The sequence below is a fragment of the Spea bombifrons genome, chromosome 5 (genome assembly GCF_027358695.1).
Source record: "Spea bombifrons isolate aSpeBom1 chromosome 5, aSpeBom1.2.pri, whole genome shotgun sequence".
NCBI lineage: Eukaryota > Metazoa > Chordata > Amphibia > Anura > Pelobatidae > Spea > Spea bombifrons.
The window spans coordinates 74880983-74894708 of record NC_071091.1 but is presented as its reverse complement, the minus strand read 5'-3'; the positions used below and the strand labels follow the sequence as shown (position 1 = coordinate 74894708).

The 13726-nt window shown below is 41.8% G+C and overlaps 1 protein-coding gene across 1 annotated transcript; it reads right to left on the bottom strand.

Moving 5' to 3' along the window:
- Positions 1–267: 267 nt before the first annotated feature.
- Positions 268–11638, bottom strand: MPPE1 (metallophosphoesterase 1). Its single transcript, XM_053466197.1, has 10 exons — positions 11608–11638; positions 10380–10731; positions 9475–9583; positions 8629–8732; positions 7561–7641; positions 6226–6334; positions 5866–5940; positions 4827–4949; positions 4228–4368; positions 268–580 (listed from the first exon to the last, which is right to left on the bottom strand). Exons 2-10 carry the CDS (start codon positions 10664–10666, stop codon positions 407–409), a joined length of 1203 nt encoding a protein of 400 aa, XP_053322172.1. The 5' UTR covers positions 10667–10731; positions 11608–11638; the 3' UTR covers positions 268–406.
- Between the last annotated feature and the right edge of the window lie 2088 nt (positions 11639–13726).

Genomic DNA, 13726 nt, shown 5'->3' with positions numbered 1-13726 from the left:
TTAACTTTTTACAATTACACTAAATTTCATTTATTTTAACAAACCATTACGTCATGTAGACCTTTCCAATTCCGAGTAAGAAATTCCAAATTAGAACGCTTGACACCATGGGCTCATCTAAGTCCCCCCCAAAAAAACACAAGGCATGTTCAGTACTCTAATGTGGTTGGTACTGTAGGACTTTTATATCTAGTGCAAACAAGTGGTAAGGCTATAAATTTCATTGAAGTTTTTTTTTCCTTAACTTATCAGTAAGAGTCACATATATTGTACAGGTACATCATTTAATAAATATATATTTGGTAAAACGTACTGGTCTATTCTAGAGAGAAGTATAAAAGAAGGCTTTTCTTTGTGGAAACAGAATGTATCTCGTTTTTTTCCCCAAAGTGCTCTGTTCTGTGTGTTACACCGGTTTGTGCTTTGCCCTGGAGAATGTTCGCAGAAGGGTAAATGTCCGAAGATGATCCATTAAGTAGAGAAGAACGAGTATACCCGCCAAGCTGTAAATCCAGACAACTGTATTCTCTTCTGGGAGGAAGCATTTCTCAAGAGCAAATTCTGTAGCAGTGATGGTGCCCTGCAAAAAGAAAAAAATCGGAAGTAAATGCACACAATCTATAAACCGTCTGACATACATGCGTCCCGTCTGCTTTTGTGTCCCATGACAGTTAAGTCTTCCCAGCAAAATTATGAATGAGGAAAAGTTTTGGAAGTTTGAATAAATATCTCTGAGAGAGCATTAGGTTCGAGACTTGTGCATTCAGATTCGTACGAATTGCAAATTTGGCGACGCAAAAAGCTCTGAGTCTTTGTCCAAATTTGCAGGCCCTTTCGCTCACATGCTCTATTTCCCTACCTTCTCTGACGACCACTTCCTTATCTTCTTGTCCTTCATCTTCTCTCCTGTCTCATCATCTTTCCTTTATCTTTCACCTCATCGCTTCATCCACATCTCTGCAGCCATAATCTGGCATGAACTTCTATCAAAATGGTGACTTTTCCGTTGGCCTCCTCGGTCAGCGAAAGCATCTCGAGTTGGCCGGAAGTTCACCTCAGGGCAAAATCACGGGGTGTCAGTTGACCTCCTTTCCCCCGAAGCACAAGCCAGATTATCTCCACGGAGAGGAGGGCAGTAGATAAAGAATAAGAAGCTGAAATGGTCGGTAGGGAAACATTTAGAGAGCATGAATGAGAGTGAACGTGGGCACTAGACAACAAATTGTTCCCTAATTAATAAACGATCCCCGATTTTTCCCAAACAGGGAACAAAGTTTGTTGACCAAAAACAAACTGAAAAGTTTGTCCGGTCATTTTTGGCCCATTTGCACATGTCTATTGGGCATTTAACAGTGCTAGATGTTGTGATTAGTTAAAGTATTCTAACTTTAGATGTGGAACATTGCCTTCAACTGAGTACTTAGCTATAAACCCACACTAAAATAGGGTACACTTAAAAATATAAAAATTCTGTTAATTAGTTTTTTTAGAAGCAGTTGTCTGTACAATCAATACATCATTAGCTGCGCCAGCAACACTTTTCCACCAGAATGCTTCCCTCTACAGTTTTTGAAAAGGAACAGAACAAGTCTGCTCTTATTGACCTTTGTGGTTATTTTGTTAAATGCATACAGCTGAACTCATAAGTTTCCGAGGTGCTCTAAACAAATATCAAAGGTTAGAATGTTACACGTGCCACCGCCCGCCCTTTAGTGTTCTGCGTGAGTTTACAAGCCTTTTGAAAGGACAGCTACACTTATTACGGCGCCTCACAGAAGTATTCACCGCCTTGGCATTTTTCCTATTTTGAACATCCCACTCCGTTATTGAGAAATGGAAAGAATATGGCACCACACCATACCAGCCAAGAGAGGGCCGCCCGCGAAAACTTACGGAGCAGGCAAGGAGGGCATTAATCAGAGAGACAAGAACGAGGCCAAAGATAACTATATATTATTTCGTTTGAAATGGTTATGGAAGTTGTGGGTCCATAAGGCCTAGTCAAATGTCTGTACATCAATCTACAAAGTCTAAAACTTGCCTTAAATGCAATTCTATTTGCGTGTCATTCAATTTCTGTAATGAACCATCCAGGGATGGTACTCACGTGTTTTGCAAATGTACATCGTACTTTGTTTAAAATGCCACAGTCTCTTACTGTTACATAAATACATACAGTATCTCACAATGAGTACATCCCTCACATTTTTGTAAATATTTTATTGTATCTTTTCATGTGACAACACTGAAGAAATAACTCAACACACAGCCATTAATGTCTAAACCTTGGCAACAAAAGTGAGTACACCCCAAAGCGGAAGTGTCCAAATTGGGCCCAATTGGCTATTTTCCCTCCCTAGTGTCATGTGACTAGTGTTACAAGGTCTCAGGTGTGAATGGGGAGCAGGTGCGTTATATTTGGTGTTATCGCTCTCACACTCATTCATACTGGTCACTGGAAGTTCAACGTGGCACCTCATGGCAAAGAACTCTCTGAGGATCTGAAAAAAAGAATTGCTGCTCTACATAAAGATGGCCTGGGCTATAAAAAGATTGCCAAGACCCTGAAACTGAGCTGCAGCACAGTGGGCAAGACCATACAGCAGCCTCACAGGACAGGTTCCACTCAGAACAGGCCATGGTCGACCAAGAAGTTGAGCGCACGTGCTCAGCATCATATCCAGAGGTTGTCTTTGGGAAATAGACGTATGAGTGTTGCCAGCATTGGTGCAGAAGTTGAAGGGGTGGGGGGTCAGCCTGTCAGTGCACAGACCATACGCCGCACACTGCATCAAATTGGTCTGCATGGCTGTCATCCTAGAAGGAAGCCTCTTCGCAAGAAAGCCTGCAAACAGTTTGCTAAAGACAAGCAGACTAAGGACATGGATTACCGGAACCATGTCGTGTGGTCCAATGAGACCAAGATAAACTTATTTGGTTTAGATGGTGTCAACTGTGTGTGGCGGCAACCAGGTGAGGAGTACAAAGACAAGTGTGTCTTGCCTACATTCAAGCATGGTGGTGGGAAAGTCATGGTCTGGGCCTGCATGGCTGCTGCCTGCACCGGGGAGCTACAGTTCATTGAGGGAACCATGAATGCCAACATGTACTGTGACATACTGAAGCAGAGCATGATGCCCTCCCTTCGGAGACTGGGTCGCAGGGCAGTATTCCAACATGGTAACGACCGCAAACACACCTCCAAGAGGACGACTGCCTTGCTAAAGAAGCTGAGGGTAAAGGTGATGGACTGGTAAAGCATGTCTCCAGACCTAAACCCTATTGAGCATCTGTGGGGCATAATCAAATGGAAGGTGGGGGGGGAGCAAGGTCTCTAATATCCACCAGCTCTGTGATGTCATCATGGAGGAGTGGAAGAGGACTCCAGTGGCAACCTGTGAAGCTTTGGTGAACTCCATGCCCAAGAGGGTTAAGGCAGTGCTGGAAAATAATGGTGGCCACACACAATACTGACACTTTGGGCCCAATTTGGACATTTCCACTTAGGGGTGTACTTACTTTTGTTGACAAGGTTTAGACATTAATGGCTGTGTGTTGGGAAAACCAAATTATGCTCTGTAAATGTATACGATGGCTGGCATGGCCCTTTAACTGGGGACCAGTCCCCTTTAGTACCGGTAGTTCATAGCCAATGATGCTGGTATGTGGTAGCTTTCTCCAAGCACAAGGAAAATTTGGACTAACAGTCCAGAGCCACATTCTTCTGTTTACATTATAGAGCTGCTACATAAATTACAGGATCCAGCTGACGATATTTCTCAGTTACGTATACTTGTGTACTCCATTTTCACAAATTAGGTAAAACATCAGCAACATGCCCCATTCTCATCATGGACCTCTCCAAGATGTTCAGGCGTCTAGATATGCTGAGTGGGTTCATTTAAAATGACTACTCACACACGTAAAACACTGTATATCAAAGATAGTCAGTACTATCAGCGGAGAGTCCATTGGCTGAGCTGGTGATGTAGCGAAACCAGAAGTGTCCCTTTTGGGCAAAACGCCAAAAATATAAACTAAATTAAAAGATTTTAGTTGGCACCCTTCAGAGGATTTTTGAAAGTTAAGTACCTTTTAACTAAAACTGCTTACTTTGCACATATAAAAACATAAACTTTTCTAATATTTCCCTTATTCCTTTTTGGAAAGTAACTTTAAGCCGGTCATTTGATTTTTTATGATTATAATTATAATTTATAATAATACCATGATGAAGCTCGGGTTATTCCTGTTCCGCCAGCTGAAGGAAGGCACGCTGATCTCGGGGATTCTCCCTCGGTGTAACACTTCACAGGCGCTGTGCGTGTGGCCGCTCAAGATCAACCTTGGCCGCAGCAGCCTCAGTAACTATTCCAATCAGAGGGGGTTAACACAATATTACACACTGGGATGTGATTAAACATATCTAACTATTTGGCATTGCTGGCACAATGTGACACGGAGATTAGTATTGTTGTAAAAACAAACATAAGCGTGTACAGTTACGTCACTATGTAAGCCTAATCTTATCAATTATTCCAGATAAAAGAAATAAAAATCACCAATTCATGCCATATACAAGCAATTATATATATATTATAAGCAATTGAGATTGTATATAGTTATTTACTGATTTATATAGCGCCATCATATTCCATAGCGCTGTACAATGGGTAGACAGGATATAACAAGTAGTATCTAACATAACAATTTGAATTACAGAAGCAATCAGTTTGATGGTTGAGTATTAAAAATACAATATAAATGACGTTCTGCACACATGCCTAGAATATTGATTGGCTCGGACATTATTTAAAGCATCCAACCTTTTCAGACGCGTCTTTTGAGAGCACGTCGTATTTTTCCATAAAGAGGACTCTCTTTTCCTCCAGAGAGGCGGAATCTTCCCCGGTGCAACTGGAGTCACTTTCCCGATACAAAGGATAGTGCTAGACATTAAACATAACATCAGTATCGCTTTGTGTAACATGTTATACGGGTTGGCACTTCTACCTTTCTGCAGCTAACACTGTATTCTGTGATGGAAATCGAAGATTTAGAGTGTCCCAATTCTTGATATTTTTTTCTAGGGAAGCACACATTCTAGCGCCATTAACAACATTTATTTCACTTATTGAGTCGTACGTTTTTCTACTTTTCTTACGCTGACTCTTTTCTCTATAGATTTTATAAGTAAAGTACAACACGGCAACCCAGTGTCTAGGTCTGCGGCCCTCCATCTGCTGCAGGACTAAGAGGCTGGCTGAGGAGTATGGGAGATGTAGTCCTACAGCAGCTGGAGGGCCGCAGGTTGGACACCCTGGGTCTAGATAATGTACCGGTGGAACAGTAAGCAGATTGAATAGATCAAGATAAATCCACACAGCGAGCCATTCTTTCCTGGTCATTCAGGAAACAATAAGCCGAAGAAGCCCATAAACAATTCGCCTTGTGTCTATGGTACAATTGGATGGATCAGTTTAACTTTAAGAAGCTCACCGAAGAATACACAGTCTTGAACCACAGGGTTTACATTTTTGATCAGCCCTATTGGTTACTAAAATGCACACTGAAGTCTATTTTGCATGGACTCCAATGTGTTTTATTGCATGCAACTACATGTATAATTATCCAGGTCCAATAATTATTATTATTTATTGTTTTATATAGCACCATCAAATTCTGTAGCGCTGTACAATAGGGAGAATGCATGCAGTAACTGGCATTAAAAGATATATACATATTTAGGCACTGGAACATCACAAAGTGATTTCTTACACGTAAATCACACACAGACAAAATAAAGTTTAATATAAGGAAATATAACTACAGCCTTAGGTTTCTATGCCGCACTGGAGTTCTAACCTGTAAAAGGATGGGCGCTGATGGAGGAAGCCGCTCAACACCTCTGCAGTTCTTCCTTAAATCTGCATCATCTGTCTGTCAAAAGCAAGATGTAGTGGTTGGTCGTTGGCTCTTTAAAGATAGCGGCAGAGCGACCTATGCATATGTTACAAGCGTAAAACGTGCTGCTTAAAAGTAGGACAGAAAGCTGGATGAAAATAAGATCCAACGTCCAAATGACTCCATTAAGGGATATTAACATGTCTGATACCAGAGATGCTTTTAAGTACAGTATAAACAGCGATGATCTGATGCTGTAAAAGCTGCCCCCGCTCTGACACACAGTACTTCTTACATATAATTATACATTTTCATTCATACCATTCTGGAGCAGTTCAGCTTGCGAGAAACCTCAAAGATCTGACTTTCTGCTGCTCTACAAATCACACAATTATCCCCCTCCAGAGCCACACTGTTGACCAGGACAAAGCTGCAGACACAAAGACACAAGTGAAATATAAAGCATATAAAGTAAATAACGGAGGATGTACGGCTTGTTAAGATTTAATGGGCTACCCGCCTATAACCGGAGTGGTGGCCATCGCACTAGCCAATATCACTTCCCGGCCGTCAAAAGTTAAAACCTGCACTGGCTGCTTATGGCTGGATTCAATGAACACAGTAAACCATGTCAAGCTAAAGTTTGACGGAAACTTCTTTTGGGCATTCTTTAAACGATGCGTGGAACGTCCATGGTAAACCCGACAAGATGTCTTTAAAATTACAGTAAATACCCCAGCACTTAATAACGCGGATTGCAAGTTAGATTCATTAACTGCCATCATCAAAGAGAAAATAATGGTGACCTTACAGGCCGGTTCTCCTTTATGGATAGACTGTTTCAGCTTTGAATAATGGGATTGAACATATGCTCATATCCACACGGTAAAGGGGAAGCCCCACCAGGGCCGGCCCTACAATGGAGCCGACTGGGGCAATTGCCCCAGGCGGCACTTTTGAAGGGGCGGCACTTTGCCGCCCCAAGCGCTTTTTTTTTTTAAGCGGAGGAGAGAGAGGGGCGCCGAGTGGTTTTCGCTTACCCGCTCGGCACCCCTCTCTCTCTCCTCTGCGGCGAGTCTCCGTGCTGAGCGCCGGTAGTGGCGTCAATTTACGGCGCTCAGCATTACAAGCCGGCACCGTGGCAAAGCAAGGAGACTCGCCGCAGGACTGTTTAAAGGTAAGTACCGGGGGGGTTAGGGTAGATAATGGCGTCAGCGTCGTCGGGGGGGGCGGCATTTTAAACTTCGCCCCAGGCGGCATTAAGTCTTAGGCCGGCCCTGAGCCCCACAATATGTTTCGTTAAACTAGAAACCGTTAGGATGTAACAATGGATAATGTCTGAAACGGCACATGTTGGTGACATTACGATTTTACACGGTATATCCCTGCCATTGACTAGTTTTAATTGTTAATAAGTTACTTCCGCTGGCCCGCCATGCATCTCTCATGTCTCCATTTGCTCCATAACAGGTTCAACATCTCAGGGCCCTCCTCACCTCTTGCTTTTGTAAGTCAAGAATAGTGCAATTGGGCAGATAATATAAAGTGGGACGTTGAGCCCTGGCTAAGACACACAGTGACGTTCCCAAATACAGCCATATGCCGCAGCAATTACCATCCAGGGGCTGCGGTGTCCTACAAGCCAGCTCTACTTACTTTACACCTTTCCGAGACAATACTTCTCCTGATGTAAGATTGAAAGCCCTTTCAAATCTGTTCAGCTTGTGAATAGTCATTCTGCACATGGGGGGAACAACAATAAAAGATATATTTAAATAAAGCATGTCAGTTACACTTTAAAAACACTCTCTTTTAAAAAATCGGCCAGGCTTCCCAGGGGCGAAATGTGCCTGGATCCCTGGTACTCAAGGGGTTAAAGGTATCAATAGGCTTTCCAGAGTGAAAATATGTAACCGCTCTCCTTATGTGAAAAGAATGTTCAAGAGTATCTCAACTTCTAAGGGTTTGAATACATTTATAAAACATTCACTGTTTAACTTCATATGAGAATTAATAACCTGTAAAGAATATTAGCCTAAAACAAACAAACAAAAAAGTTACAAAAGGGGAAATATTGAAAACTCCAGCAAAGGGAGCTGGATTGTATTTTCAAACGGGTATTAGTGTGAGGTTTGATATATTGAATAGTTGAACGTTTACCTCCTGCCAGGGGGTTTAACTATTGGATACGGTCTTACTCACTGAATAGGTGATAACTGTCCCGTTTACTGAGCTTCAAGGTTTTCATAGAGACACAATAAAGATAATGACATTATACTAAACTAGGCTATGCACATTTCCTATACATTGTGCTTATAATATCTTTCTGGTCCGAAGGGGGTTATGTTTCAGGAGTCTGCTCCTTTTTCCATAAGAATCGTATAAGTCCATTAGCGTTTCCACCCATGGGTAATATGAAATAAGCACCATCGTGTACATTCTGCTGTCCTATGGGGTTCTATATACTTGCTATAGATATATTTCTTTCGGGTTTGTACTGGTATTATGCTCTGGGTGTTACTTTACTATCTGGGAAGGTGTATGTGTGCCGTAAGCTTCTCCTCTCGTTATGCGGAAGACATGAAGAACATGCCTAGCGTTGAGAGGATGAATCTCCATGTGGCCACAACGGATTTCTTACTCTTATTAATAAATAAAGAAATAATAAGAAAGTGATCACCACTATACGCCTTACTGGATGTTGTGTTGAAAACTATTACTTACTCGTAATGAAATCCAATGTCGTGATTCCCTACAACAACTATAAGCTCCGTATGTGAAGGGTGTCTGAACATCCGGTGAAATCGCTCAACGTCTTCATCCCATGCCTGAGGGAACAGGGAACACGGAACACATGAGTTAACCAGAACAAACCCTGAGCTGTGAATCATGGAACTGGTACTTATAAGTAAGCCTCTTACACTAACTTGAACCAAACTTTATTATTATTTAGAACTCTCCCTCTGAAATTATAGGTGATTGTCCCTTTACTGGAAATATATTTAACAGCCCACAATTAAGTTTCATTATACGTATTGCAATGATCGCCATGTTAAAGAAACCAATGCAAGATCCAAACATCACTCAATCCGCTCACAGCATGCTAAATACAATAAAATACGAGCTGTACACAAATTGCTTACTAAACAATAATAGAAAATAAGGAAAGTTCCTGGAAGAGTTGGATGTCCAGCCCAAAGAAAGAACAGTCTAGGTTTCTAAAATTGATCCATGTTAAAATACAGGTACAAGATTTTTATATTAAAAGCATCTGACACATCTGATGTGTTATTCATATACTCCAACGGCGTAACAAGTTCTTTGAGACGTGGTCATGGGTATATTTCTCGTGCCCTAGCTTTGAAGGTCTTCTGCAATAAATACCCCACTGTGATCTTAATGGATCATGTATACCAGTGTTGGCATTCAGGGATTGCACCAATTCAAGCACCAGGAACGGATGAGCCCGTAACGATCTATATAAATTGGAATATCAAATCAAGACACCCTGCTGTACAGCACTGGAAGCCTTTGTCCAGCACTGCTTTAAGCATAGGCTTAACCTCTCACCTTTGAATTGCTCCACTTTCCCTCATCAAATAAGTCTCCTAGAATGAAAACAATGTCTGGCTGCAATAACCATAGAGCGCTCTGATATGATCTTTCCATTTGCCATTCCCTAGAAAAGAGACATATATAAAGTCAGGTCTCCCAAGTGACCGTTAATAGAGGTATCACATCTGACAGAAGACGCAAATACAGCTATGACGTTCTTCTTCATTAAATAGCTTCTAAGAATTCACCGCAACCAAATGTATGTTACTTCAATATGAGATGGTTTTACATTTTTCATTTGTACATTTACTTTTTTACTACTTTACCCTCAGACCATGAAAGAAAGAACCAACAGGAAAAGAGATATAATTATCATTATCTTTTATTTATATAGCGCCAACAATTTATGCAGCACTTAATACAATACATATATTCAAGGGGGTCTGACAAGACGAGAATTGACAGAAGACAAACTGATACATTAGGTGTGTTTCAGTGCATGATAGTATTAAGAGGTGCCATGTTTCCATCACTAATAAACTACACAGGAACATTACCATTCGTCTGCCCATTTTCACCTATGATGATTTCTGGTCTGAGTGTGGAGTTTTAAGGGGGGGGATGGAAAACCAAGATAATCATTGATATTTTAGTGGGAAAATAATATTAATTATTAATATACAACTAGTACTATTGCTACTTGGTTTACGAGAGTTTAGTATCCCTAAATAGGCTCATGCTAATCCAATCAAGTAGTATGTTGGTATTTCTGACTTGTTCTCATAATACTAGGATTGTGGCTAGAGTGACATCATCATGACTGGCGTGACATCATGATTCCTTGCTGCTTTCACGATATAATAACTGTTCACTGAAACCATAATTACAGATGTTGAGAAGACATATGCAGACATTCTCACCTTCTCAGTTTATCAAACCAGTGTCCTCTGATTGCTCCGAGGAGATGCGTGTCGGATAAAAAAATAACCTTTAGCGCAGATTTGTGTTCCTGATCTAGGGTGCCAGTGATTTTGGGCCAGCTGCACTGTATTATAACAACATAGTAAACCAAAAACTCACAAAACCACACAACTGCAAAAAGGAAACAAAGTATCTTCATCAGAAAAACACTTCTTTTGCTCAGAACGGCACTGCGCCCCGGGCCGGTCCTCATCATTGCCGAATGTCTGCAGGTAACAAAAGCCATCCATTGGAAAGGCTACTCTTCAGAAGTGGAGTTCACGAGTCTTGCATCTACTCTTCTTCTAATAGCTTCCTAATAGAAATTTAAAACACAGAATAATAAAAGGTTAATAAATTAATAATTTCAGTAAAAAAAATATCTGTGATAAATTCTACAGTAACCAGCGGCAGCCACGTCTCAAATTATCGTCATCAGCAGCAGCAGCATTCCGCAGACGTGAGAGAATGGGTGGTATCAATGCATGTTGAGCAGACAGAGTCTGTTGGCAGTTATTATATCCCAGCTCTAGATAATCCCCTATCCCTCACTAGCCATTTGCAGTGTTATAACGGACATGTATTCATGGGAGTTATTATTGTTTTATATAGCGCCATCATATTCTGTAGCGCCGAGTTGTAATTCAGTAACTGCAAAGCCTGGCATTTATTATCTGCACCTAAGGGCTTTGTTACTTTAGATCTAGAACTTGGTTGCCAGTGGCCATCACAAACACCAACATTCTGCAGTTTATCATTTATCCCTCCCCAGTCACCTGACACATCAGCAGGGGTGTGAAGGTACTGCTGATAGATCTGGGCAAAAGGAGCTGCTCAGGACCCCGAGAATTGAGGCTGAAATGGCGAATCAATTCTATACACCTTCCAGGTGTGGATTTCCTTCAGGGGTGCCTCTGACGTCAGTGATTACATAAACGCCCACCTTTCCTCTCCGAGAGGTGATGTAATCACTGACGTTATAGCCAGTCTTATGGAAGTGGATGAGATAACACGTACGTACACGTTAAGTAAACGGAATAGTATTGCAAGCTGCGGTATTAAGCCATTCGCTGGCTGCTGGTGTATCTGTTTCTGCACACGACAGCTCACCATAGTAACCCTACTTAGACACCTACGTACCCCAGGCTGAGGCCACGCAAAACCGCACGATGTATAATAGGAACCTACCGAGCGCTGCACCGCGGCCCCAACGCGCGGCACAACTACACGCCGGGTACGGTTTCCAGCAGTCCTCACAACACGGAACAGCGCGAGCTTCCTGATTGGTAGACTCTGAAGGTGTACGGCCAGCCCCTATGACGATCTGATATGTGATTGGTGGTGACGCGACTCTCCTGCGCAAGGCTGCAAGGTTCGTTCAGGGAGTAAAGAGGTGCGTGCAGCGCGACCCGCAGGCAGCCTGGGCGACCGGCAGATTCCCCCGAGGCACTGACGCCGCAGTTGCAGACAATATTCGTTTATTATTGTTTCCCACCCTTCTACATGAAGAGGTTGCCTAGTTATCCTCTGGCTGGGCATGCTACTGCAGAGACTTCTGTAATGGCCTTTTTATATATGTTTTAGTGCTAGAAGACTGTCTTTTTATTAGGATGAAAACTGTATTCAGTAACAGGTTATTTGAAACATTTACTCCTATCACTCTCAGAATTATGGAGCCAACCAGGTCCTCAAAGAAAAGCTACCTGGCCAGGAAGTGGCATATCGAAAGCTTTTTAAACGTAACGAAAATAGCTTTTTCAGCATTTCCACTATGCATTTCTCCAACCCAACCAAACAATTAGGACTTTCTGTTGAAACCATTCCCATTAGTATGAGAAAAAAATTAAAAAGCTGAAGAACTAAAAACAACATTTTCACGGTTGTATCCTGTATAAGTTGTGCACAGAGAAAAAAAATCACCAAAAAGGTCAACCTAGGCTATTTTTCAACTTTCATCAAGTTTGTATTATAAAATATCAATAGATAAGTGTTGCATCATCTAGAGAGAAGAAGGATGAGCAGAAATAACATTTCTTTTCTGGGATCCCTGTCCTATATAAACAGCATTAGAAGGTAAACACACTTATTAGTGTTGCTCAGCAACCGAGTCCTGCCCTGAATGTTACAGAAACCAATCACAAGCACAATATACCGTGATGTCAGAAATGGGCGGCAGGGCGGAGTAGATTGATTTCATTGATTTAAGAGATCCCATAGGAAATGCTGGTGCTTAACATCAGCTGACAGGTATTCTCACCATGCTGGTTAAGACAAAATCATTGTCCTTGTCAATTTTCCAATAATTGGGCAAATGAGCAGCTCCCGAAATCTGATTATGATGAGTATACTTTGTCGTTTATCTTTCAATGGTTAAGCACCTAAGATATGCATGCATACCAAGACTTTTCAATTATAACAGCTCTCTGTTGGATTGGAACTCCCATAATTCTCAAACAGTATTATGCCAAATGCTGGCTGAAGAACGGGGAGGTTATAGATCCACAACAGCTTGAGAGGTACCAAATTACCCATGTACTAGATCATAAAAGCTCATTTCTAAAAGATAATAATAATTTAAATTGCTGAATTGTACCTGTTTCAGCCAGAGTTATTTGGTTTGCATTTTCTGTTTTCAATTCCAACTATGACTTGTTGGGTTTCGACAATGTTTCATTGATGTATTTGTCTTCCACACACAATCATTTCGTTGTTATTTACAAGAGTGCTGATCTGCCAAATCAGGGCTGTTTTCCAGGTGTCAATACCAAAGATCCTCAGTATATGTAGCTGTGCTTATTTTTTCCATGAAATATACTGAGCAGCCATAGCGTTATGACCACCTGCCTAATATTGCGTAGGTCCCCTTTTTGCCGCCAAAACACACTGACCCGTAGAGACCTCTGAAGGTGTGCTGTGGTATCTGGCCTCAAGACGTTAGCAGCAGATCCTGTAAGTTGCGAGGTGGGGTCTCCATGAATCTGACTTGTTTGTCCAGCACATCCCAGAGAAGGCCAAGTCAACACCTTGAACTCGTTGTGCTCCTCAAACCATTCCTGAACCATTTTTGCTTTGTGGCAGAGTGCATTATCCTGCTGAAGGAGGCCAATGCTATCATTGAAAAGTCATGAAAGGGTGTACATGGTCTGCAACAATGCTTAGGAAGGCAGTATGTGTCAAAGTAACATGCCAAGGTTTCCCAGCAGAATATTGCCCAAATCATCACAGTCCCTCCGCTGGCTTGCCGTCTTCCCATAGTGCATCCTGGTACCATGTGTTTTCCAGGTAAGCGTCGCACACGCACCTGGCC

What these genes read in the sequence shown, in the direction of transcription:
- MPPE1 (XM_053466197.1), bottom strand. Translation starts at nt 10,666, where the DNA reads ATGGCTTTTGTTACCTGCAGACATTCGGCAATGATGAGGACCGGCCCG. An exon ending in TGGTTTGATAAACTGAGAAG is followed by an intron (nt 9,584 to 10,379) that starts GTGAGAATGTCT and finishes TCTCTTTTCTAG; the next exon opens with GGAATGGCAAATGGAAAGAT. An exon ending in GACATTGGATTTCATTACGA is followed by an intron (nt 7,642 to 8,628) that starts GTAAGTAATAGT and finishes CCCCATGTGCAG; the next exon opens with AATGACTATTCACAAGCTGA.